The sequence below is a fragment of the Sesamum indicum genome, linkage group LG1 (genome assembly GCF_000512975.1).
Source record: "Sesamum indicum cultivar Zhongzhi No. 13 linkage group LG1, S_indicum_v1.0, whole genome shotgun sequence".
NCBI classification, from domain to species: domain Eukaryota; kingdom Viridiplantae; phylum Streptophyta; class Magnoliopsida; order Lamiales; family Pedaliaceae; genus Sesamum; species Sesamum indicum.
Genome location: NC_026145.1, coordinates 17,055,412 through 17,080,366, shown reverse-complemented (window position 1 = coordinate 17,080,366; position 24,955 = coordinate 17,055,412). Strand labels below are relative to the sequence as shown.

At 33.5% G+C, this 24,955-nt stretch overlaps 4 protein-coding genes across 8 annotated transcripts in view; 2 read left to right on the top strand and 2 right to left on the bottom strand.

Moving 5' to 3' along the window:
• On the top strand, positions 137–4,522 carry LOC105171401 (AT-hook motif nuclear-localized protein 1). Of its 3 annotated transcripts, none has more exons than XM_011092513.2 (6): positions 137–331; positions 906–1,284; positions 2,356–2,423; positions 2,764–2,895; positions 3,574–3,738; positions 4,038–4,522. In XM_011092513.2, exons 2-6 carry the CDS (start codon positions 948–950, stop codon positions 4,275–4,277), a joined length of 942 nt encoding a protein of 313 aa, XP_011090815.1. In that variant the 5' UTR covers positions 137–331; positions 906–947; the 3' UTR covers positions 4,278–4,522. The 3 variants fall into 3 exon arrangements, with proteins under 3 accessions (XP_011090815.1, XP_011090808.1, XP_020551232.1); XM_011092506.2 differs by having other exon boundaries at positions 897–1,284; XM_020695573.1 differs by lacking the exon at positions 137–331 and adding an exon at positions 413–478 and having other exon boundaries at positions 897–1,284.
• On the bottom strand, positions 6,886–10,430 carry LOC105171386 (protein DOWNY MILDEW RESISTANCE 6-like). Of its 3 annotated transcripts, XM_011092495.2 has the most exons (6): positions 10,309–10,381; positions 10,157–10,213; positions 8,611–8,994; positions 8,263–8,510; positions 7,808–8,132; positions 6,886–7,432 (listed from the first exon to the last, which is right to left on the bottom strand). In XM_011092495.2, the coding sequence occupies exons 3-6, from the start codon at positions 8,803–8,805 to the stop codon at positions 7,190–7,192; spliced, it is 1,011 nt and encodes a 336-aa protein (XP_011090797.1). In that variant the 5' UTR covers positions 8,806–8,994; positions 10,157–10,213; positions 10,309–10,381; the 3' UTR covers positions 6,886–7,189. The 3 variants fall into 3 exon arrangements, with proteins under 3 accessions (XP_011090797.1, XP_020550824.1, XP_011090789.1); XM_020695165.1 differs by lacking the exon at positions 10,157–10,213 and having other exon boundaries at positions 10,309–10,430; XM_011092487.2 differs by lacking the exon at positions 10,309–10,381 and having other exon boundaries at positions 10,157–10,293.
• Positions 18,538–22,058, bottom strand: LOC105171371 (protein cornichon homolog 4-like). Its single transcript, XM_011092462.2, has 4 exons — positions 21,855–22,058; positions 21,194–21,375; positions 19,043–19,165; positions 18,538–18,955 (listed from the first exon to the last, which is right to left on the bottom strand). Exons 1-4 carry the CDS (start codon positions 21,924–21,926, stop codon positions 18,928–18,930), a joined length of 405 nt encoding a protein of 134 aa, XP_011090764.1. The 5' UTR covers positions 21,927–22,058; the 3' UTR covers positions 18,538–18,927.
• The window catches only part of LOC105171379 (proteasome subunit beta type-1), a 3,549-nt gene continuing 733 nt past the window's right edge, over positions 22,140–24,955 (top strand). The window contains exons 1-6 of the mRNA XM_011092473.2: positions 22,140–22,331; positions 22,443–22,550; positions 23,215–23,296; positions 23,861–23,990; positions 24,082–24,224; positions 24,309–24,395. Of these exons, the coding sequence (XP_011090775.1) occupies positions 22,285–22,331; positions 22,443–22,550; positions 23,215–23,296; positions 23,861–23,990; positions 24,082–24,224; positions 24,309–24,395 (597 nt within the window). The 5' untranslated portion in view covers positions 22,140–22,284. The remainder of the gene's footprint in view (positions 22,332–22,442; positions 22,551–23,214; positions 23,297–23,860; positions 23,991–24,081; positions 24,225–24,308; positions 24,396–24,955) is intronic.

Here is a 24,955-nt window from a genome sequence, read left to right as displayed (position 1 = left end):
TGCAATATGTCAATTGTAAATTCAAAAGAAGCTTTCACCTTTTTCCATTAATAATAATAATTAATTTTTACTCCTCCAATTAAGCTCTTCAAGATCTTGATGAATATCTGAACCGGACTTGAAAATTTTTCTTAATCACATTTCATTTTCTGTTCTTGGGCTTTTGTTTTCTCTCTTGTTCACCATTCCACACTTTTTTTATTTTTTTTACAGTGTTCTAAGGAAAGCAAGATTAGACAAATTCGTATTCATTTTTTCTTGACTGCTTTGAATTTATCAGTAGCAGTACAGTGTGATTGGAGGTGGGCAGCAGTGTACAGTGTGACTCTGTGTACGTCTTCTTCCTGTTTACTTGACCTTAAGTTTTTGGTACAAATACTAAGTTTACAAGATGAGAAGAATTTGATTCTGTTGATACTGTCGGTTTATTGTTGTATTTTTGTTTTTGTGTTTCTGGGTTTTGCATGGGCTGAAATGGGTACAAGTTAAAGAAATTTTTACCATCAGTTATATTTTTCTTGTGATCATGAAAAAGATTGAATTTTTCTCTGGCTCGAGTGTAGAGAAGGTCTGAGCTCTGAAGTTTGTACATTGAAGACAATGCTGATTGTTCATGGAAGTTTGCGAATTAGATTTTAGCACATTTTCTGATAATTCCATCATCCTTTTCTTTCTTTGGAATGGTTGGTATGTTAGAACATTTGGGTTCTAACTTCTAAGAGTTGAGACAGTGCCATCTTTTTAGCTTTCATTTCAGCTAATAATGGGAAAAAATCTTTGACCTGCTGTTGATTGTTTCATTACAGATATCTACATTTGTTGTATTTTATACATTTTTTTACCTTAATGGAGTAATGTTATGTTCAAATTAAGTTTATAGGATTGAATTTTTGTAGGAACATCAGGTTTTTGGGCATTAGTTCATTAAGAATCTACAACTACGAGCCATGGATACGGGAAAGGCAATGGCCTCTGGGGTCACAGTAATCGCCCCTGGAGCTCCATCCACCTATCATATGGCTCCAAGAATCGAGAATTCTGAACTTGGAACATCGCAAATGAGTTCACCGTTGATGACTCCAGGCTCTGAGAGGAAGAAGAGAGGCAGACCTAGGAAGTATAAACCTGATGAATCATCAAGCAGGACGTTCTCTTCAGTGCAAGTTTCATCTTCAGCTCCACCGGCCTCAGGCAAGGCCTACACGGAGGAGGATAAGCTGAATGTTGCACGGCCTATGAATTCTGAGAAAAAACATAAGAGCAAAATTGGAACGGAAAAATTAGGTAATCGAATTATATCTTGTTTCTAAATTTTAATTCAAGACTGCCCTCTGTGAATTGGGAAGTACATTTAGTAAGTGGAGATTTATTTACTGACTTTTGCTCTGTTTTATATTGTCATTGATTGCTACTTTCTGGTAGATTCTCGAAACACTACTGTGTTTGGGCTTGAATGCGCATAATGCAATTGATTGATATTAATTGGAAATTTGTTAATCTGAAAATTTGAGGATAAGCAAATTTTCTGGAGAATGGCATGAGAGTTGAAGGTTATTTTCCACGTTGCAGGTAAAGGGGGTTCTTCAGCTGCAACACATGTTCATGGCAAACTCTACAAATCAACATGGACTATTTTGTCTGAAATTATAGTCAAGATTATTTGATAGTATCAGTACTTACTATTGCTGAACATCCACTAAGTTGTAGTTTTGACTCTTTGCATAAGTTTTGATAATTGAGATCATAGATCAAAGTGAACTCCAATTCACCCTTTCCATTACCAATTTGAGTTTGAGTAGACATGAGAGGAACTTGGTTACCAGTTAGAAGACAGGAATGTTTTGTTTTCACAAGCTTTTGAAAGTAAAGTTACTTTCTTTAATGCACTTGATTTGCACTTGATTTCCAGGGCCTTGTTTGTCGTAGAGGTTTTTATCCATCATATTTCATCTGCAATATTAAATCATTCCCATAATTTGTTTCAACTTGTGGAGGTTTTAAGTGTATTGCCAATAACTTATTTGAGATGTTCATTTTAGAGCTAAGTACGCCATTCTTGTGTATCGTGACTTCGTGATCTTTTTTTTAACTATAATTAACTCTAATTACTGAAGACACAATTCGATATAAACGTAACTCTTTGTTTTTCGATTCCTGTACTCAATTTTACTCTATCAACTATTCATGTTTATTTAACTTGTTTTCTGCATAAACTTCTCTTCTTTGCACTTCTGCCCTCAAATTATCTCAAGTTTCCACTTGGGTTGGATTCTTACCAAGAAGGTGGAGAAGAATAAGTAAAACTATTCAATACTATGATTAAAGATCTTATACCTTCTTCATGTTGTTCTACAGATGATTGGGTTGATTGCTCTACAGGTTCAAGTTTTTTGCCACATGTGATCACCGTCAATACTGGCGAGGTACACTGATAAGATTGAGATGAAGCTTTGGTAGTTAAAATGCATTCTTTGTTGTGAACATTATTAAGCATAAATTACGTTACATCACCTGAGGTTAGGTCTAAATATACAAACACCCCTTGCCATTTGCAAAATTACAAGATTGTAGTTGTAATTACAATCACACCCCCTATTCAGAGGCAAAAGCATCGCTGAGATACATTACACTAGCACCCCCTTAGGGGGTGGATGTGCAGTTTTGCACAGGGACAGGGTGTTTGTGTATTTGGACCTAATCTTAAGGGGTGTCAATGTAATTACCTTAGTATTAACTATTCCAACCAATTTCTTTGTTTTTCAGGATATATCCACAAAGATAATGGAGTTCTCTCGAGAAGGGCCTCGAGCTGTCTGCATAATATCTGGTAGTGGAACGGTGTCAACTCTAACAATTCGACATCCCAGTTCCTCCGCGGGCATTACGACTTATGAGGTCTGCTGTTGATCTTTGAGTTTCTAGTACAGTTACATTATTCTTTGCAAGCAAAGGAGACAGTGTATACGATAAGACTGTATATTAAAACAATGTCCTCATTGCTCTTATACATTACAAAAGAAAATCAAAATATTGAAATTACTTGGTAATATTTTAGTCCAATGACTCCTCTTATGGATCCTAAGGTGATAAATCTGATTCTTCTGCGCGAACTAACTTCAAGATTTTTTTGCCATTACATGCATTTTACATGTCTGTAGACAAGCACATAGATTACAAGAATATGTGATAGTCCTAGAACACCTTGATATGTAATTGATGATGTGATCTCGTTAGGAAAGAATGTCCATAGCCAGTGAAGCATGGTTAATGAATGAGTTGTTTTCATCCAAACTACATTTTTGTTCTGAGTTTGCGAAGACATCCAGATAAGGTCACAATCTAAAAATGCACAAAAGACACACCACTATACCTGGGGTGGCAAAATTATGCTCTATACGCTGTTATTTTCTTTCAGCTAGATTTTTTGAATTAAATACAACTCCGGTTGCCTTATGACCTGGCTGTTATCGCAAACCATTTAATTTCCCACATTCTTTTATCAGATTTGCTATTCTTGTCCAACATTTTGATCTTTGGTTGGCTGAAGGATTTCCTCGAATAATTTGCTTCTAGGGTCTTTTTGAAATTCTTTCTTTTTCTGGATCCTTCACACCAATGGAGATGCCAGACCCCAGATCTGGCACATCGGGCAGGATGACCATAACTTTGTCGGGTGCCGATGGTCGTGTTGTGGGCGGTTTAATTGCTGGATTGACATTAGCTGCCAGTCCTGTGAAGGTACATTTTTCAATTATCTTTATCTTTCACCACTACTACACAATCACCAGAGGACTGATGACATCCTCTGCAATTTCTAAAACGGAGTCTAAGGTTTGTACGTAGTATGGAAACTTTTGATTTTGAAAAATCATAGTGACCCCCATGAAACCATGTTTGTCATCACAAATATTGCGGTGCTCATCCAATCTTGAGTCTCCTTTTGACGTTATTTGAGTAAGTGTTGGCCACTGTGTCATACATCACATAATTTCTGGTTATTATTCCTCCTACCTTACCTGTCTGTCTAATTACACTAGGTTGTTGTTGCGAGTTTTCTATTGGGCAGTCCTCACGAGCTAAAACCTAAGAAGCACTTCACAGTCGATGCATTGGGTCCAAATGGTGCCGCAGCTTCCAATGCAGAGAAGAGGAGCTCCGACAATGTACAAGGGCCGGGCTACTCGATTTCTGACAACCCGACTAGTTGGGCAGCAATGCAAACTGCAGAGAGGTCGAGGAAGTCTAAAGCAGACATCAATATATCTTTACAGGGCTAGTCTCCTACGTGGAAATCATTATTTTCTAATGTTACTATGTATATCTGGGAAACAAATGTGCAAGAGACCTCGGAGATTATGTGCTGTTCTGGAAGTGGTACTCTTTCAATTATTGAACATTTGCTAATTGTGATGATGTACATGTGAGGTTGATTTCATTTGTATTTGTGTATTGATACTCACCTTATCTCATGTAATGTTCCTATACTGTCATGATGTTATAAGATTTGGAAAATTTTATTACATCTCCGGTTTGCTCAAAATTGGTTGCTATCAAGACTGTTTTTAGTAGGGTATGGTATCGCTGCATTTGGACGAAACTCCACGCTCCAACAATATTGAGACTCCACACAAGATTTGTTTAAAAGCAATGAACGCATATAATACACATATGGATGATTGCGCTACAGTGATTGAGTAATATTCCAAAGAATCTTGATTAAAGAAATATCTTATGGGGATTAAATTACCTTCATAGGAATAAAATTTGGATAAATCACGACGAGCTCTCCTAAAGTTTGATATAATTATAATATCTTTTTATTGCTTGAATAATTATAAATATCTTTATACTAATTAATGAAATAATGTAATTTTTGGATGGAGACTTAAAATTGTCAACTTTGCTTTTGCTGTATTTTTCTTTTAAAAAAAATTATAAAAAATCGAACGAGGTGGATGGAAAATTTTAAAAAATTATCTATTTAGTCCAAAATTTTTAAAAATAAATAAATTATAATTCTTAGCCCGTAATGATATTTTAGTTAGTTCACCACATACAATCGATGAAAATATAATTGAAACTAATGAATTGGGCTAATTGTTAGACGAATATTAAAATCAAAGGGTATTGGTAATTTTTCAATATGAGAATGTATTTATAATTATGCCATATAAATAATTAGTTCAACTTAACCTAATATTTTTTTATTACATCGAGATTAAAATATATGTGGGTAGAGTGACATACAATTATTGCATCATTGTAACTACATACATATGAATTCATATTGGAAATAAATAAATATTATTCAATTGTGGGCGTTACGTTGAAAAACATGCACACACCCACTTTTAATATTAGCTACATACCCAAATCCTAACACAAAATTTTGGAATTGAATAATTAACCACAATAAACTATTTGCAAGTGGGTTATTTTCAACTACCGAAATAAATCAAGTAATCAAAGTATTTTTTGTAATAATTAAGACCAAATTGTTGCTAATAAATGGACACAAATATTGTAAGTGGCATGCCATAAATTGGAGGAGCATGCTGCTTCATTATGAACTCTCACATTACAATTTATCATACATCAATTTCAAATTCTGAAATAATAGTTAGGAAATCAGCTTTGATTCTCCTTTATAAAATAAAATTATAATGATTGCATTTTTCTTATATGTTAAGAAGTAACAAACCCAGAAGAAGGGAAATAAATAGTTGTAGGAGAGCAGCACCCAAATCACATAAAATCTCATTACCTCCAATTACATTTATCATAGGGTAAAGTACACTTTCCCCCTAAATTCTTCATCATCATGTAATATTTATCCTTTAAATTAATAAGTATAATATTTACTATCTTGATTGAACAAAAATGTCCCTCGTATCTTGAATAATTATATTATTTTTAATATATTTTAGTATTTTGCACATTAAATCATCACCAAATTATTTTTTAATAAATGAAGAATTTAAATTAAAAATGGAGTATATATATAATAGATACACAATATAATCTAACCAACAACCTATATATGCCTCTTAAAAGAAATTGATATATATATATATATGTATGCTTAACCAAATGTTAGACATTTTTAGAAAAAAATGAATAAACATATCATAATTTTTAAATAAAATTTGTGAAAGAAATGGATATTTAATTATTCATTTTTATGCAAAAGAATAAATAGTTAAAAACTTAATTTTATTACTAACTTAAGAAAATATTTTCATGAAAATTTTTTGTGTACTTATTGTACTCATTTATTAGTTAACTTTGAGTCTATAAAAAAAATCGAACTATTTAACTTACTAAATATATAGATATTTTTTTCAATTAAAGAAATTTAATTAAACTTAAATTGCAAAATTACTAAAAGAAAATTCTTTGAACTAAATATATATATAATATGAGTGCAATATTATCCGAAAGCTTAATTGTAGGGAGTAATTAAGTGTTACATTTGCTAGTTTAGGGGGTAATTGTTATATGACGTATAGTTGAGGGGGGCAAAGTATATTTTATCCTTTATCATAACACAATTCATAATAAGGGTACATTATAGTTAATTTTTTCAAAATTTGTCATAATTATAAATATCTTTAGTTATTTAAAAAATTACAAATATTATTCTTAAATGAAAAATAAATATGTAGCTCCTAGATGGTAAAGTAGATATTACTATTTTACACTTGTTGAAATTTAAAGAAAAATTGAAGAAATGTACCAAAAAAATTAAAGGTTTTTTTTTTATTTTCAAACAACAAATATTTATTTATAATTAATCAAATCTCAGTTGATGTGGCTGTAAGTTATCCCTCGTAATAATAACGTGCCTCTCCACTGAAGTTAAAAAAAAAAAGAAAAAAGAAAGAATTAAGGACAACATAAACCTACAATTACAGTAATACTATTGTTCATATATAATTTAACATCTGCCTCCCAGCAGAATAACAGCATCACAAGGATTATTACCGAGTACAGCTAAAAATTTGAGACACTAGAGATACTAAAACTGCCATTCGTCTGCTTTATGCTAAACATCTGCTGCAGCTTTCTCCCCGACAGCGAATGCAGTTGGAAAGCTTGACAAATTCAAAAAGAATGACGGTAGGATTATCATCGGTGAAGATCAATAAAGAGATTCTGCGTAATCTAATGGTCTAAGTGACGAACAATACTAGTTCTTGAATAGTTCCAAACAGTGCTCCTGGTCCAAGTTCCTGCTCCAGAACTTATTGTAATACTCAGCATATGTGAAATCTCTATAAACGGCTCCATCTTCTCCACTTGTGAGTCCCTTTGGAGCACTAATGTTTGCGCTGTCGCATGGGCAGAGGAAGGAAGCCACTGAGAGTCTTGCGTTATCTGCATTTACTACAGCGCGATGCCAAACGCTTTTGTACTTCCCGTTGCTCAGTGCCTAAAGATATTAGTTATGATAACAATTCAATAAAGTAAGCAAGTTATTTTAAACTGCAATATTTGGCCTGTCTTATCTGATTTCTGGTAAAAAATGCCCTTTACCGTGAAGGTCAACTAAATTCCCCTTCTTAACATCAGAAGATATGTTGAAACAGGAGATACAAAAAAGAATTTCTCATTTTTTTCCTTTGTCAAAGAACTGGTTGAGTTTGTTTTGTGTCGAGAGGCCAGTAGAAAATGTCTCGAGTGCTCAGGAAAAACAACCATGTTATTCATTTTCAGTTCCGTATAATAAGTTAATAGACCAGTTCTTCAAACGGACTTTCTCATGTTATCAGTTAATTGAATTTACAGAACCACATATATTACTTACCTGGAGTTGATCACCGATGTTAATGACAAAAGCATCCGGCTGAGGTTTTATTGCCATCCATTTTCCGTCCTTGAGAACTTGAAGCCCAGCTACTTGCAAATCTTGAAGGAGAATGGTGAGGGCATTGGGATCTGTATGTGCTGGTAATCCATACGTCAGCTCTGGTTCTGGGCATGCAGGATAATAGTTCATAGCCATGTGTTGCCCTTGCTCTCCTAAGACATTCTTGAGGCTGTCTTTATCCAATCCTAGGCTCTCTGATATGGCTTCCTGCAATCTGAACCCAAGTTGTCGAACTTCCATGCAGTAACTACTTACAATATCCCTACAAATGCAAAAATATTTACATTATTGCTTTGCTTCCACTACTAAGGAAATGGTTTTCCAAAAAACACTATGATTCGTAATAATGCTGGTTCATCGGTATGGGCCAAACATCGAATAATGTAACTCACTTGAAAGAAGAGGGATTAGTAGGCCACTCGGGCACATATTTGTCCAACGGATAACAATGAAGCCTGAGATAGTCCCTCCAATTATGAACAGTCTCCTTCTTCACATTAAAACTCGTGGAAAGTCGCATAGTTTTGGAAGGGTCATCAGAGTACAATTTCATCTTCTCTTCCACAGGTAATCTAAAGAATTCATGAGCCACTCCCAGGATTTTATCCACCACCTCCTTTGAAACTCCATGATTTGTCACCTGATACCACACATTTAAAAGAGCAAAGATATATCCAGTAAAGTATATGTATGGATTGGGCTTTTAGTAACAACATATAAGCTGGAGGTAATGAAGTAACCTGGAAGAATCCATATTCTCGACAGGCATCTCCAATTTGTTTAATTATTAGGCTTCGATCTCCACAACCCAAGTCAACAATTGGAACATTATCGCATTCCACAACTTCAGACAGTTTCGGCCTCTGAGATTCTGGACGGATGTAACTGCTGGGGAGGCTTGAGAACTGGATTCCACTAATGACCTTTGGTTCCATGGAACCCAGTCTCTCACTATTATTAAAGAAACTGGAAAAACCTGTCCAGAGGGTGGCCTCCGTTTGAGGTTATGGAAGCTTTCTGAAATCTACGAACGAAAATACAAAGAATAACAGGGAAAATGCGAAGCTAAATCGGCCACTGGATCTTTCATAGATGGCCTCTGGAATTCCCACATTGCTGGGTGCCTGAACAATTCAAGGCTAAGAATTAACACTTTCTTATTATCTTTTGTTCTTCCAATTAGTAAGGTACAACAGGTAGATAAAAAGGTTTGACAAATAGGACACTGGTATTACAGCATAAACCATTGATGATAACAGAAAATACCGACAACAAACGCAAAGTAACATGCAAAATTAAATGCAGAAAGAAGGTTCTCTTTCGTTCAAATATATAATAAAGACCACTACCACCAGTGTTTTGGTTAAAAATGAAAAAACAGCCCAGTCATAAGTCATTTATATGGCCCTTTTGCTTAAGAATTTTCTATAAAAAAACAAAAAGTGTTGAATTGCCAAGAAATTCTAGAGATCTAGGTGAGTTCAAATATACTAATCGGGATTTAAGCATAAAACTTGCTAAAATGCCTTCTGTTTCATTAAGGACCAAATCACTTCACGCACTGCTTATCGTACTTCCTTTTTGAAGAGATTCTCATTTATATCATATTTGACAAATGTTTTGGCTTCAAAATTTAATCTCCAGATATGTGTATTGCACCGCGGTAAGTTCACATAAACTTAGCCTTGAAATTAATGAAGAAATGGGAACAGCATCTCCTCCCAAGCTTTTTGCTCAACAGCAAAATCTACCAGCATGCATTCGATGGACGGTGCTTTACACTTTAATTATAAAAAGCAAATCCATGAACTCGACTTGTGTACTTCACAACCGAAAGGAAAAACTAAAAACTCACTTCACAAGAGAGGAATCTACAGGGTGTGGCTCAAGATAAAACTTTATCGCCCTCTAACATAATAATACAAAGATCATGAGAGAGCACTTTGGACTCTTGACTTGAGAAAGTTAAGAAAAGACAAAAAGCATTAACTTTTTTCCCTAAACGATCAACTTAAACAACTGCAAACACTTTCCCTGATTACTCTCATAGTTTCATCATATATATCTCAATCCATGCATGAATCTATTAATCATCATCACCTCAGTGGCCTAGTTCCAACTCAAACATGCAAAATTAACATGTTAGAGTAAAAATACACACACCACCAAAACGCAAAACCAACAAAGAAGAAACAGAAATTCAACTAGCAATCAGCACCCACACAGTAAAGCGTGATTCTGCGTGTACAGGAATAGAAAGAATAGTAAAAGATTGAAAAAGGGCACCTGGGCCACTGTTCTTCTACTTCCAATCAGCAACTAACATTTATCCTTAACTCAATGCTACAATAAAACAAACACTTTGTGTTCATACTTAAATAAACATCGAGGTTGATGGGAAACAGTAGGATCTTTTTCTAGAAAAAAGAAAATACTACCTGTCCCTGTATTACCGATTGCTCATGAAGAGCGCATTTTCATGTTATCATGTGCATTGTTCGTCAATAAATGCTCACCACTCGATCCCACCATTGACGTCAACGCGGATATATCCAATGATGTCACCAAGGCACAGTTTTCCAGAACTGGGCAGAAAATGCAAGCGGAGCTGAGGTAATCCGATTACGTCAAGGCTGGTGTCATCCTGACAAATTGCTGCAAAGTAGCTTAGTGGCAGAGTAGTAGACTTTGTGCCGACCTCACGAGCCATGGTGTCCGGGGATTACAGATTCATTACGATGCTTATTTGTTTGTGTGAAACTTTTTAAACCTTGGATTATGAACTAATTGGTCGCCCTTTCTATATTATTCACTACTATAATATTGAGTACATTATATTTATTAAATATTCCCTTTCAAATAAAATGATAAAAAAATATTCTAAAAATTAAAATATTACGTTTGAGTCGAATATTAAAATTTTAAAATAAATACATATCTAGTTTGAGTCAGATTTCAAAAATTAAGATATGTATATATCTTAAAATTTCATGTTAATTTCAGAAAAATGGAAATTATATCCCCCTCTCCTCTCTCCCACCACAGCAAAACTCAACGATTAACCTTGTTCTCTTTAAAAATAAATAAATAAGTATTTTATTTGAGAATAATTTTTCTGTAATATATCCTTTATCAAAATTAAACATCCAAGATTTTTATTTATTTATTCAGTATTCCGCCGCAGATAAATAATAAAAGCGAGGAAAGTGTGGGAACACGTGGGAGATCGTCGGGCCCGTTTGCTATGGACGGAAATACACATGCAACTTGACAAAGGCTCATACGCCGATAATCTTACAGTGCTTTTCGCTTTCCACGTCATCAAAAGACAACTCTTTTCTTTTGATAATGTAAAAACGAAGCACATATATATATATATATATTATTCAAACAATATGTATATATTTAAAAATATTTATTTATTTTACCAAGTCAACGACCCACCACCGCCCCATCATTATACTTGTGAGCCATAACGCAATAATATTCGTGAGAATTTCTTCAAGAAGATTTTGTAATCAGTAATTCATACAATAAGTAAGGAATTCACTTTTTTTAAAAAAATATAAAATTACCTTTTTTTACGAAGAAATTAAAATTATACCTACACATGTAAATTCTCTGTTTAGACTTGATTCTATTTTATTAGGGATCGAACCAAAAAAGCATGAGTTTAGTAAAAAAAAAAAAAACATATATTTTTAATTTTACCATTTATTTAGCATTCTCATGTATATTTTTGTATTTATAAATGAGTAAAAGTGATATATATACATGGAGTGATGTTAACATCATTACAATACTTCTCTTTATAAATTCAAAATTACTATATGAGAACAACGTGAACGGTAAATTTTTGAAAGGGTGTAAGTATAAATTTAAAATTTAATTAAAAAAATATAATAGAATATTTTTAAATAAAAATTTTAAGTATAATTAATTTTATTATTTTTGTTTTATTCTAAGAAGAAATAATGGTCGCAAAAATTATGTGCGAACTGTGAGGAATTATTTTATTAACACTTAGAAGATTTTATGGTTTCTTTAACAATTAGAAACTGTGAGTGAAGTAGGACAGGATGGTGGCGGCCATAGAGTGTGACATGATTGTGCAATTACACCATAGTTTTTGCGTGACTAATGACTTTGGCCAAAAGTTACTTTCTGGGACAAATCAAATTAATAAGGATTGGAGCTCCATGCATGTGATGTCTGATGATATGCCCACTGCACCCATTCATCAAAGGCAAAAAGTAACACTGAATACGAGGAGGACTTGGACTCCATCACTACAAGTTGGCAATAGTTTAAGGACAAAAGCGCATTCATAAAATGGAAAATGTGCACATCCGCTTTTTATGCTAAACTCCTACTATCGATTTCAGTAACATAAAATTTAAAAAAAAAAATAATTATTTAGTATGATTCCGACATAGTACATCATGCTTTATGCCTGTTTTTTTTTTTTAAAAAAAAAAAAATTATGTGAGGTGATGACCGACTAAATTATTGAATGATAATAGAATAATAAATATGTATATCGAATATGTCACTATGATTAATGTAGATGATTACGATCAAACGAAAATACATTTGTGGTGTGTATTTATTTTCATGACACAAACTTATTCATGACGAAATTGATAGTGTGGAGTCCATCCAGCGCTAATCAACCACCTCAAATTACTTATAAGTCTATGTTGATAATTAAGAGACGACCAAGACTTTGCACAAAAATATCACAACATTGTCTGTACTAATCTCATGTGAGGTGTCGCATGTATTGCATAAAAGGGACACAAAAAATAGATTAAAATCGTGTATGTATATATATAGAGAGAACTAATATAGTAGTAGTCTTTTGTATTAAAAAATAGTAATTATATAATTATATCAATATTTTATTAATTAAATTATTATAACTAAAATAATAAAATAAATAACAATAAACTCACAAAATTTAGTAAAGATACTCACATAAAATTAAATAAATATCTACCCGTTTAATAGAATTCAAAATCATAACTTTAAATTTATTCGTAGATAATTTTATGATGAGCGTAATTTGTGTTTAGGACCCTGGGGGACTAATTATACAATTATTGAAGATATAACATTTATAGAAATGTAAATGCAGGAGTTTAGGACAGGGCGAGAGGGTCTTCCGACCCCAGTCCCAAGTCTTGGCGGAAAGTGAGAAAAGACAAAGAAGGATGCAATAAATTCCAGGCCCCCTTTTAACGACGCATGTGACTCATTTCCTTGAAACGACAACTCAACCAGATAAATCCTCTATCCCTGCTTTTGCCTCCACCTTCACTTCATTTTTCTCGAAATTAAATCATTTTAATAATAATTGTATCATAATTAATAATTATATTGTACATACATTATACTTGTCAACTCCGATTGAAATTCAATTTGGATTAAAATTATCCCATTTCTCTCAAACACATCACTTTCTTACCATCAGAATTACGAATTTTCAGAAATATATTGAAAGTATTATGCAAATGAATTTCTTAAATTATATTCGATTTGAATGAAAATTGTTATCGCCTTTTAAGATAATGTCGATGTCAATTCAAATGAGAGATGTTCAGTTGGAATTTTGCTACGATATATCAATTTAAATTTATTGATGAGATGATACGCAAATTAAGAAACATCACCAGCAACACCGCGCATAAACTTTAGACGATTATGATGTATGGTAGCAAAAATCACCATCAAGATCATAAATAATTGCAGATTAAACTTACATCTTATTTTCTATTTCCTAGGAAATTTCTGCGAAACTTCCCAACTTTCTACGCTCAGGAACTAATTTCAACTTTATCAATTAAATAAATATAATAAAAATTTAAATTATATACATATATTGAGTGCGCTTTGAATCATTCTTATAATCAATTTTTTTCCCTTCAAATTGTTCATGAAATTTACATTTTACTATAAATTCATAAAAGTTTTCTCAGAGACGAAATAATCTTCTGAAAGTATTTTATAAAATACTTGAAAGTTTATAAAATATTTAGTAAAACTTGGAGGATTTTATAAGTTCATAAAAGAGTAAAAGCAAAAAAAAAAAAGTCTAACTTATTTTTTGAAACTTTTAAAAATTTCTACAATTTTTTTATTATATTGATTATAAAAATGTCGAGAACCTTCAAGAACTCATTTTAAAAATTAAAAATAGTACTATTTGGATCTTTTATCTATATTTTTTTTTATAATGATACTTATTATTTGATTATAGATTAATCATTAAAGATTAATTATTAAATTAATGAAGCTGCTTATTACCTAGATTTATGATGCTACACGTATTATGCATGTGATAGATTTATTAAAAAAATGACAGCGGATTAAAATACTTAATTAATCGTTTCTTAAAAGTATAATCAATGTGTGAGCATGATAATCAATGTGTTGGCTCCACGCAACCCCAATTAAAAAAGAAAAAAAGAAAAGAAAATAGATGAACTCCTATTTATAAATTTCGTGAAAAGAAAAAAAGAAAATGAAAAATGAAATTAAAAACCTCTGAGTTAAGAGTCCATGCCATGATTAGGAGATAGAGGGTGTTAAGACTTCAGAATATAATCATATAATAAATATAATATATATTTATTGAATAATTAATTTAAATTTGATCAAATTCGATAAAATTTAATATCCATCTATAGAATCATAGGATTAATCAATTTATATATATATATATATATATATGCTGATCTGGATTGAAATGGATGTGAGCCCTCTTATGGTCGGATCGAGCTCATTCCACGCGCCCAGTAATGTAGTTCCTAAGAAAAGAATAAATCGTTAGGTTAGTTAGTAGATCTCTAACTAAAATCCTCCAATATTTAAGTCACTGTAGGTTGTGAGAGGGTCACAAGCGATCTAGAGGAGTAAATTAGGTCGAAAAGACCGTGAGAGTAACATACTATAAATGCATATAAACAGTAGTATTTATAGGCCCAAGTGTCCATACATGATTGGTCCACATGGCGCCATATCTCATGAGGTGTCGTCAAAGGATTTACAGTCCAAATTTTGGGTTACTAATGTGAGTCGGAGCCTGCGAGTCAGGTGTGTGACCCGACCCAAAAAAGGAATGCGAATCCTTGGATTTTAGTGTATTTTCCTCATTTTGAAAGGGAATTTTTGTCCGTTTGACTTATAAGGGCAAATGGTAATGCACTCCCACAAACAGAAATTACTTATACTGTGATATTAATTTTTTGAATTGTAAAAAATATTTCTTATATATTTTTTAAAATCCTTACTCAAATTCCTTTTCTCATCTATATTATTTATTAATACCAATATGAAAAAGAAAGATTTTTTTTTTCAGTCACACACAACAATTTGTGACACCACGACACTCAATCTTTTATGTCAATAATATTCCTAAATTAATTTTTTATTTACTTATTTATTTTTTAAAAAATGATATGTCAAGTTTATATTTTTTATTTTATGTATAACATATTTTAAAACGTAAAAATATTATTTATTATATGCACGAATGGACAACGTGCCATAACGGTTAGTTTATCTATATCTATTCCATATAAAAAGAAAAGCCTTTCACAATCACAAACAACGGTTAATGACACTGCTTCACTAATTTTTTATAAAGCCAAAGATACTTTTCAACCAATAAAATAACTAACTTATTTAACTTTCAAATTTTACATAAATGAATATATTAGCTTCCTCTTCTTTTTGTTGCTTTCTTCTTTTTTATTTTTAATATAATATATTGATTTATATATTTTATTTTTATTTATAATATTATTTTTAATATATTTTAAATAAATAAAAAAATTAAATATTATATATACGAAAAAACGACATTCCAAAATCTCAACCTCAACTATAGTGGATTTAAGACTTAGTTGCAAATGAAGAAAAAAAAAAAAATAGAAAAGGAAGGACGACAAGGACGGAAGTGGGAGGAATTGAATGAAATAACAATAGGCAATAAGGCAATAGGCGGTGGATGAAGGAAGGTTGAGAAATTAGTACAAGGACGTGTTGGACGGGGCGGTGCATGTGAGAGTGAGTGGATCTCCTCCCTCCGCCGGCTCCTCATCCTATCTCCTCCCCCCTTCCTCTCACCATCTTCCTAGATAAGCCCCCTGGCCTACCCATTCATTGCTTTTCTAATAATTAGTTATCGTTCCACGTAATTTTTACGAACATATAAAAAAAAATCTTAATTTAAAATTATAATATAAAGCAAGAAATTTGTGAAAAAAATAATTTTTTTTAATTATAGATTATAATAAACGAGTGAGTAAGTATGTATCCATAATAAATAAATAATTAAAATTTCCCTTTATTTTTGAGTAAATTAATTTTACGATCACTATAATTATATTTCATGTAAGAGGAAGCTCAAATTGAAAATGGCTATTTATTGAGGTTTTAATATTGGGTTATTTATTGATGTACAAGAAAATTCTAGTTCGACATAAGTTGAGTTCATTTAAAATAAATCACATGACTGGCGAAACAGTTGTCATAGAATTATTAGCAAACAACAATTTATGAGCTCCTAAAGTCATGATTTAAAGTGTTTTTTTTTTAAATATTTTTTGACAAAATTACAACAGAAAACTATTGAAATTTAGTCACATTTACTGACATTCCTGAGATAAGAACAACGATTTTCAAGTCAAGGATCAAGCAGTCATAATTATAGGCAATTCACAGGGTTTGCTAACGTGGAAAAAAATAAAGGGCCCATTGGAATTTGTTTAATTTAAATTCCAAACCCAGAGTTAAATCACAATATATAATGCTATATATGATAGTGGAATTGGTCAATTTATTAATAAATTGCAGTTCTAACCCCACAAGTTTCTCAAAAATCTATTCTTCCCTACAAGTTTCGAATTTATTATTTTAGCTCCTGTCTATTATTAAATTGCTCCATACAATTTATCAAACTCTTCTCATTTTCCTCTCCAAGATTAAAATCATGATTCTGTCCCTGTTGATCTACTCAACAAATCAAACAAAACGTTATTTTTTTCTTTTTCTATCTACGTCACCTTGAAATTATGCCTAGAGCTACTCTTAAGTAATCCTCTGATGCATCAGTTCAATCTAACATATATTTATACTAATATAATTTCTTTTTGTCTTACTATTTTTTGAATACTTAAACTTACCTTTAATTTAAAATAATAATTTCAATGATTTTTAATAAGTTTACGAGTACAAGTTTTTTCCTCTTAACCCACTACCTCATTTTTCTCTCAAATCACTCCACAATTTTTTTCCTCATGAACTTGTTTCTTTCTCACTTTCTTTTTTTTTTTTTCACAAATTTCTTCTTTTCCCTTTGTCTCTTGCGCCAGCTCTTTCTTATATGCTCACGATGACCGTGTGCAACGACAACTAGTTTATTACAAAAAAAAAAAAAAACACATCTAAACTCCACAAACAAGAATACAAAGAAAAGAAAATGTCAAACTAATACTAAACCACATCTTGAATCAGGCATGGGGCAGCCCATGTGATCACGCAGTCAACATCGCATTTTCGCCACCAAATTTGGACAGCCCACGAGTCATGACAATCGTGCTCGGCTAAAACTTAGAATATACAAATATGTATGAGAAGTGCAACTTTTATGTAGTTATCAATACATAAAACATTGACTAAGGCTCGGCATTAAAATTAGGAGGTCCTACCTCTGAGAGATTATTCAAAATGTTTCTAGTATATCCCAGATGTTATTTCTTGTCTCTACTAATACTTTGCCTTTGCTAAAATAATTCGAAACAAACCAATCATTCACAAGTTGGATGGATGTTTTCCGCAAGAATGATTCAAAATTTAACTTCGCAAGCAAGAATTCTGGTACCTTAGGGTGGCTGGTGGCTATATTCTAGAGAAGTCATGAAGACTATCCCCAGTTCATCACTAACGCAGCCGCAATTCAAGACTTGTGCTATAGATGATAGATCTCAACTTCCATACCTGAACTGTAGTTCAATACAGCAATTGAGAAATGCAACCAAAGACTAACTGTATGCTGACTAAACGGAAGAATTCCCAGCTCCAACGGCAAGTACCTTATTGAAATTGATAGATATACCTAAGCTGCACCAAGTCTTTCCAGGTATAAAAAATACGATGACGTGATCTGTAACTTTGTATTCCACTTCATTCAACCAGGAAACACTAGGCCTCCAATGTTACTTGCCCGTAAACAATCTTGCTAAGATCAGAAGACTGGAACATTCCTTTTCTGGCTCTTATATCCCTTGCCAGACCATACTAGAAGGCAAAAGTAATCTACAACTAAGACAACTTCATTCCTTCTCTTCCTCAACTTCAAGCAAACAGAGACAGAGCGTCAGTGCTGCTTTGTTCCCTTCTATTGATACAAAATACAAACCCAAAACACTTCATAAATTTGGTATTATGCTTACAAATCCCGGAAGCATAAATTTGACTTGCTGGGAATGCGATAATTTCCTGTAAAAATTGCCATGTTTCTTCACTCCTTTTCTTTCTGGAACACACAACCAAAATAAGCATTGCTGTTTGATTTCATCTCTATGTGACTTGCTTCATCACAACATACCCCGAATTATCTAGAAGGTAGTAGTTTTAGCATCACAACAGATGAAACCAACAAGTGAATAACTTTCCTTTTTCACTGGAACCCAAGATAACTACAGAATCAACTGCATTCGATAACAGTTTTGCTACTTCCTGTTGTATGAGAAGAAACACTGGATTTTCCATTGGCTCTATAAGTACTCACTTCGTTTTCCTAGTTTATCTTCTGGTTCCTACAACATGTTTTACCAGCCCCTAGGCTCCAAATGAGGTTTCATTATAGTTTTCAGTCAGTGTATAGAACATCCCTAGTAAAAGAATTGGACAAGATACATTGTTCTTCTACTTCTAGAAGAATGGAATTGATCTCTTTTAGCATCAAATGGGCCCAGGCGAATTGAAATACTTCCATGTACAAAAACAAGAGCTCACAGAATGTATAACAAATAGGTGCAAAACCAGAGAGCTCATTCATCCACAATGGTCCAAATCATCCTGAAAAGGGTGTCATGATATAAATCAGCAAAACAAGGAACATCCTGAACTGAAAAATAAATCATACAAAACATTTGAAGTACTCACCAGAAAATTGTCAAAGCCAGAAGGATGACCAGGTATCCTAGCTTGTACAATTTTACCTTCTTCTCCCAAGGAAGCTGGTTGAATATCTCAGTTACATCTACCAAGTGCCGCCTCCTAGTATAACTGATCACAGTTCAACACCACTTAGCTACTAAGAATCCAATAAAATGGAAAATTTACAAACTAACACTTAAGTTGACTGTAAGTTATGTTCATTGGATTCTGACAGAAAAAACAAGCCATATAACCGGCCAAGAATTTTAGATGCAGGTACTTATTTAGCATTGAGCTATGAAAAGATCAAGCCGAGTTAAAATGTTAATTAAACTTAACTTACTTCATAAGTGTACTAAGGGAAAAGGCAGCAAAGATTTAGCCAAATAATGACCACCTGGTTTCAGTTCATACCATAAGGGCACAACATATAACCATCGAACACAGAGTATTAAAAGCTATTCTGTCTTCTATTTGAGAGCACTACCTGAGAGATTCCTTGACATTTTCAGAATTATCTGCTTTTTCAGACAACAATCAAAGCAAAGTGCAGGAGAGAACCTGGTTTAAAATCAAATCAAAATTCGCTCAATTTTGATTAGTTCAAGGCATTTTAGGATTCCATTTCACCAATCAGAGTGCCAATTGGATAAGTACTCCAGAGGTCTCAAACCAAATACACTTATTCTCAAAATTCTAATCAATAAACTGCTATTTCCATGGATCTCAGTTTCTTGGAAACATGTATTTGAACTGTATTTTGCCTCCCAGATTTTTCTGAAAACCTCGTTGTGACAGGACAAAATGAAGTATGACTGCTTGAATAATGGATATTTAGCTTTAAGGGAACACATTGCCTTCTGCCTCCAACATAGCATAAATGGACCAATTTCTTATATACCATATGGAAATGCTAACACCTTAGCTTCTAATTTATGCTAGTTCGACAGACCACGGACACAAAATCCCACTGATAGGACACTTTAGGTCCACATATTTTCCGAATGTAAGATTGATATCCAGGCCTTGGACTAGATTGATTCCTACTTATGTTCATGGTTTTCTTGACATTCGTTGCAGATTTGGTTAACTAGGCTGTCTGAACTAAAGCAAAACCATGAATAGGAAACTTAGGAGCTTAATTGTACCATGATAGCCAGTGGATGCATCATCTCATCTACCTCTTTGATCGCAATGTGTTTCTTATTTTTCTGCCTATGCCCAGCACATGTCTGCTTCAGAAAGGTGCTTGCTAAAAGCTTAATAGCTGGCTCAGAAATTAAAGAAATAAAGAATTTGCCGATCCCAAAATTATTCATGTCAAAAAAAGTTTTTATTGTGCTCCTAGAAAAACTGAAGTTGATCCACCTTTTCATATTAACCTGAACTGGCTATTCTGAGCTATCACTTAGTAAAAATCTCCTTGCCAACACCAATTAAGATTTATGAGCAAATACATTAACTGCCTCATAAGTCCTAGGTTTTACAGAAGTATATCTTCATAAAAAGAAATATCACATATACCTTCTATTCATGTAAATTTTGATAAAGTAAAACAGAAACTTTTCATACTGTTCAAAAAGGAAAATTGATTTTTCCAAACAATTTTCAAATATGAGTTGCAATGCAGCTACATAGTATCTCTTTGATTGACAATTCTTTACATAATGCAATTCTGAAAATTCACAGGAAAAAGACACATCATACACAACAAATGCCTGATTTTATCCAATTTCCTCCAAGTAGGTTTTCCGATTTATAATGAATATATCTTATTTACAATTATGTGATTCTCATCTGAGTGCTGGCATATAACTCAGTGGACATTTTATCATTCTAACAGAAGTTCTACAAATGATTCCCTGGGATCTTCCCAGTAACAATTAGGCAAAAGCAAAGTTTTGATAGTAACTGCTGTATATAAATAATTATCCAGCCAAGAATATTCATCATATTGCACATAATTTCTTTGACACCGTTAGTCATTCACAGTGCAGTGTCAATTGTTGTTTGTTACATGGACCACATTTAAAATGTCATCGTTTGGCGGAGTTGACAGGTTCCAAGAAGAATTTCCATTAGAAAATAACTGTTCAAAATTTAGACTGAACCACAATATAGTCTTGTAGTAATTCTAACCAGAAGGAGAAAACTTACAGTGTTACATTATAGTATGTACACGGAACACACAGCAAAAACATAACCCAGTGTCCTGTAATCAGATGGAGGAAGCACAAAACTCCTTGAACAACAAACTCAGGCAAAACAGCCTTATTGATTCTAGATGCTGAATCATATGGATTGATATAATCGTACTCAAGGTCAGCCAAGCACATTAGCTGCAAGACAACAATTTCCAGCATCAATTTCTCAAAACATAAAGGAAATGAACAGATGGACTAATTCCAAATAAAAGATAAATTTTAGAACAACTTTAATTCCAGACTCTTAATTTTACCTTTCTCTTGAAATCATATAATAAACACCACTTTAAACCTCCTTAATTTGACAGTACATAAGCCCCTAAGCCAAGATTTCTACTTCATTGTTCATACTTGTTCCCACCCAATTCCTTTCCCCATAATTCTTTACGCTGTTCCAAGTTTAACAAACTACCTTGCTTCAAATCCATGAAACAGAAGTAAATACTAAATTTTTTTTTTCTCGTAGAAAGCACGAAATTTGAATCCAGAACACAACATTAAGACATCAACAAGTCAGAATACAATGAGTAAAGTGAAGTAAAACAGATGCAAAAACAGAGTACAGCTAACCATGGACATGAGCACAGTAACATAAACATCATATCGAAATTTACCTCAAAAAGTATAATACCGATAACAGCTATGACGAGAAAAAAGGAAATCAGCCATGCAAATAAATCCGCCATTGCTGACTTTTTCCCCTTCTCTCGGCTCTGCTGCTTTCCTCGTTCTTGTTCTGTGTGTTGTGCGATTTGTTGTAGTGCGTGAGTAACGATTTAGACCATAAGCGGTTTAACGATTTATCTTGTTCACCAATATAGCGGGTTTTTTAATAAGCACGAGATTTGTGCTGAAGTCCTTCCAAGAAAAGAATAGTATATTTGCACAAAGACGACGCCGTATAGAAGCTTCAAAAGCATTTTCCGGGTTTCTTGAGAGAACAGGTACCAGAGAGCTCAAAAGAGAATCCATATCAATCTTTATTCAGTCGAACTTTGCCCCCATCACTTTCCGTGATTTGTATTTCTACGATTGAAGATAGCTATGACGAAGCAGCAAGCAAATTGGTCTCCTTATGACAACAATGGAGGGTATGCGGCAACCCTAGTTCGATCTCTGTGGATAGAAAAATAGATACACCCTATTTGAAATTTAATGCCGATTCTTACTCATTATGGTGTGTGCGTGTTTGCTTTCTGTAGGACGTGTGTTGCAATTGCTGGAGCTAATTACTGCGTGATTGCGGCTGACACTCGAATGTCCACCGGTTACAACATTCTTACTCGCGATTACTCCAAAATTATTCAGCTGTAAACATTTATTTCTCAGTCGTTTTTCAGTTTTACCCGATATTATTTTATTGATTTTTGCTGTATGTTTTTAGGTTAGCTATGTTTTTTTCGTGTGAATTTAAGGGAGGAAGGGCATATTGATATCTAGTGTATGGCTTATAGAAGTCTGCTGCTAAATATGAAGTTGGTACATAAAGATAGTTCAATTGGTAGGTACCAGTTTTTATATGGAAAAACATAGAAACGAGTTTGTTGGGTTAGGAGTTGATTTTGAGTTAAATATCAATGTAGGAGTCTGCTTGGGTAATGGCTAGATTTAAAGGAACAGAGGAAAGATGTGAATTTTGTGCAAGAATTATGCAAATGAAGCACATAAATGATTCTCGGGGCTTGAAAAGACATGGTAAAATTCAGTTTCCTAACTTGTTACCTTTTCTACCCTCGCTTGATACTCAACTTAATGGTGCCCTTGAGCTAAGTATAAAGTTGGATTTTTAAACTTTTGATCGAACATTTGTTGCAAAAGAATGTTAGAGATGCTATGAAAAGACTTTTTGCCTAAGCTAAGTTTTGCTATGACATATAGATACATTTTTCAAATGAATTTCTTGTCACCTCAAAGTTCTCACTATAAATATTTTTCTGTATTGTAATTTATGCGTTTGTTTATCCAACCATGTAGAGCGGACAAATCTGTGATGGCCTCTTCAGGTTTTCAGGCTGACGTCAGAGCTCTGCAAAAGGTTTTGGCAGCCAGGCACTTGGTCAGTTATTTAAGCATTTAGTTTGAGAATGTGGTTTAACTTCTTCCATAATCACGTCTGTGTAAATGCTAACTTTGTGTGCTGTGTGACTGAGAGAGGAGGTGCAGTGGTGGTTGGAGCACGTGCATGCGCATTTGACCACCTAGGCGTCCTTTCTAGTCCTTTTTATATCTCAATAATAATATGTAAATTCTGCCAAATAATCTATCTATAACAATACCATATCAATTAAAAGTTCCACACATTTTAATATTAAATAGGGGTCTGGTCTTTTAAACTTGTTTGTGAATTTATAGTTGGTTTGTAGATATATAGTAACATACAAAGCATTGTTATGTTTGGCTTTCAGCTAAATGGGGAAAACGCTGTATCTTAACTCTAAGGGGTCATAGTATGATCACATGTATAGTGGGAGGGGTTACAGATCGAGTACTATACTTCTCTTTGGTGCGAGATTTGACATTGATGGAGACTTTGGACTGCTAGTCTTCCGATGCCATCTAACTTGTTGTATTATTTTGTTGGAATTGTACTTGAAATATTTTGCTATTATTCGATTTCTAGATCTATCAACATCAGCATAACAAACAAATGAGCTGCCCTGCAATGGCCCAGCTGCTCTCTAATACCCTGTACTACAAGCGTTTCTTCCCTTATTATGCTTTCAATGTCCTGGGTGGCCTTGACAATGAAGGTAAGGCTTCACCTCTTTTGAGTTGGGTTTAAATCCAAATCTTCCTGATCCATGACGTGTTTCGTTCTTATACATGGGGAAAATCCTGAAGGAAAGGGGTGTGTCTTCACTTATGATGCTGTTGGATCTTATGAAAGGGTGGGATACAGTTCTCAAGGCTCTGGTGCTACTCTTATCACCCCTTTTTTGGACAACCAACTGAAGTCTCCAAGTCCTCTCTTATTACCTGCAAAGGTGTGATTTTGGCAACAATCTTGTTGGCTATATCCTTTTACTTCAACTTGTAGCATCTCCAAGTAAAAACTGTAAATATTGCAGGATGCGGTAACTCCTCTTTCAGAGTCTGAAGCCATTGACTTGGTGAAAACTTGTTTTGCATCAGCAACAGAAAGGGACATATACACTGTAAGTTTGGTTCTTCCCCTTGTTCCAACCCTGCTGTGTGAGATTTGCCATTTGGATATTAATGCCTAAGTTGGAGATTCTCTGTTTGCTATCTTTTCAGGTCTATTGATTTTCTCCATACTTTTGACCTGTGTTCCAGCTTTATTAGGAGTTATATTTAGTTAAATTGGGAGTCTCCCCCCTTTCCCCCTTCCAATTGGAAGGAACCATCTGTTTGAGCCCTAAGGAGTAAGGACGTTCCACCTCAATGTCATCATGTTCTCATAGACTTGTAATCAATTTTTCTGTACTATACTATAGATTTATTTCAGGTTGAGCCACAGAATGGTTGCTTAGTTGCTCAGGAAAGAAATAAAAGCTTCAATAGGCATAGAGGATAAGCTATCAGATTTACCAAAAATTAATGAACTTATACATATGAAGTATGAACCACATAGGCATGACAATAGCTAATTCAACAACTATTATGATCGACTAATGACTTGCTTGCAAGACAAATAGCAAGCGAGAGTTCCAGATACCACAGACACACACATCCCCATGTAACCCCCCCCCCCCCC

Coding starts and splice junctions, on each gene's coding strand:
- LOC105171401 (XM_011092513.2), top strand. CDS start 948: ATGGATACGGGAAAGGCAATGGCCTCTGGGGTCACAGTAATCGCCCCT. Junction 2,896..3,573: donor CGGGCATTACGACTTATGAG/GTCTGCTGTTGA, acceptor ATTTGCTTCTAG/GGTCTTTTTGAAATTCTTTC. Junction 3,739..4,037: donor TAGCTGCCAGTCCTGTGAAG/GTACATTTTTCA, acceptor TAATTACACTAG/GTTGTTGTTGCGAGTTTTCT.
- LOC105171386 (XM_020695165.1), bottom strand. CDS start 8,805: ATGGAACCAAAGGTCATTAGTGGAATCCAGTTCTCAAGCCTCCCCAGC. Junction 8,511..8,610: donor GAGAATATGGATTCTTCCAG/GTTACTTCATTA, acceptor GTGTGGTATCAG/GTGACAAATCATGGAGTTTC. Junction 8,133..8,262: donor ACTAATCCCTCTTCTTTCAA/GTGAGTTACATT, acceptor TTGCATTTGTAG/GGATATTGTAAGTAGTTACT.
- LOC105171371 (XM_011092462.2), bottom strand. CDS start 21,926: ATGGCGGATTTATTTGCATGGCTGATTTCCTTTTTTCTCGTCATAGCT. Junction 21,376..21,854: donor TCGGTATTATACTTTTTGAG/GTAAATTTCGAT, acceptor GTTGTCTTGCAG/CTAATGTGCTTGGCTGACCT. Junction 19,166..21,193: donor ACATACTATAATGTAACACT/GTAAGTTTTCTC, acceptor AACTGTGATCAG/TTATACTAGGAGGCGGCACT.